General features: G+C 71.6%; 1 protein-coding gene across 1 annotated transcript in view; it reads left to right on the forward strand.

Moving 5' to 3' along the window:
• The window catches only part of LOC146587846 (integrin alpha-IIb-like), a gene marked incomplete at its 3' end in the record, with an annotated part of 15,651 nt that overhangs the window by 4,546 nt on the left and 10,017 nt on the right, over window positions 1-1,088 (forward strand). The window contains exons 2-5 of the mRNA XM_085318925.1: window positions 5-171; window positions 288-337; window positions 748-793; window positions 901-1,075. Of these exons, the coding sequence (XP_085175051.1) occupies window positions 5-171; window positions 288-337; window positions 748-793; window positions 901-1,075 (438 nt within the window). The remainder of the gene's footprint in view (window positions 1-4; window positions 172-287; window positions 338-747; window positions 794-900; window positions 1,076-1,088) is intronic.

Here is a 1,088-nt window from a genome sequence, read left to right on the forward strand (position 1 = left end):
GCGCCCCGCTGCAGCACTGGAACGCCATGGCCGGCCGCCGGGAGGCTTTCCAGACGCCCGTGGGTGCCTGCTTCGTGGGTGGCGGCGGCAGCGGCGGGTGGCAGCGCTTCGCCCGCTACGCGCCCTGCCGCGACTCCGTCATGGCCAACACCTACCGGCAGAGCCTCTACGGTGAGCGCCGGTGGGGCGGCGGCGGCGGCGGCGGTGGTGGTGGTGGCGGCGGCGGTGGTGGCGATGGTGGCAGTGATGGTGGCCCCCGCCCCGCTGACGCCGCCCTGCTCCCGCAGCCTATGACAAGCGCTACTGCGAGCTGGGCTTCAGCGCCGCCGCCGGCCCTGTGAGTCGGGCCCTCGGGGGGTGGGGGGCGGCAGGGGGCGGCCAGGCGCTGCCAAGGCCAACACCAAGGCCAACACCAAAGCCAAGGCCAAGGCCAAGGCCAAGGCCAACACCAAGGCCAACACCAAAGCCAAGGCCAAGGCCAACACCAAGGCCAACACCAACGCCAAGGCCAATGCCAACGCCAAGCCCAACACCAAGGCCAACGCCAAAGCCAAGGCCAACGCCAACACCAACACCAAGGCTAAGGCCAACGCCAATGCCAAGGCCAACGCCAACCCCAAGGCCAAGGCCAAGGCCAACGCCAAGGCCAACGCCAACACCAAGGCCAAGGCCAACACCAAGGCCAAGGCCAATGCCAACGCCAAGGCCAACGCCAATGCCAACATCAACGCCAGGCCTTCCCCGCAGGGCGGCATGCTGGTGCTGGGCGCCCCTGGCGGCTACTACTTTGCAGGTGAGTGTCGCTGCGCTCCCCGAGGTGTGGGCCGGCATGGGGCGGCTGTGGGGCGGGGGGGGAGGGGGTTATCCCGGCCCACCGCGGCTCCCGCTCTGCCTCCGCAGGCCTGCTGTACTCGGTGAGCGCCGCYGCCATCCTCTCACGCTACCACGGCGCCTCGCTGCTCTGGCCTGAGGCCCCTGGGCGCCCCACGGAGCAGGAGGCGTCGCGGGACTACGACGACGGGTACCGGGGTGAGCGGCGGGGCGACGGCGGGCGGCGCTGCCGGCCCAGCGAGGGGCCCGAGCGTCCT

This window comes from Rhea americana, unplaced genomic scaffold, assembly GCF_003343005.1.
Source record: "Rhea americana isolate MKP2758 unplaced genomic scaffold, rheAme1 scaffold_561, whole genome shotgun sequence".
Taxonomy (NCBI): domain Eukaryota; kingdom Metazoa; phylum Chordata; class Aves; order Rheiformes; family Rheidae; genus Rhea; species Rhea americana.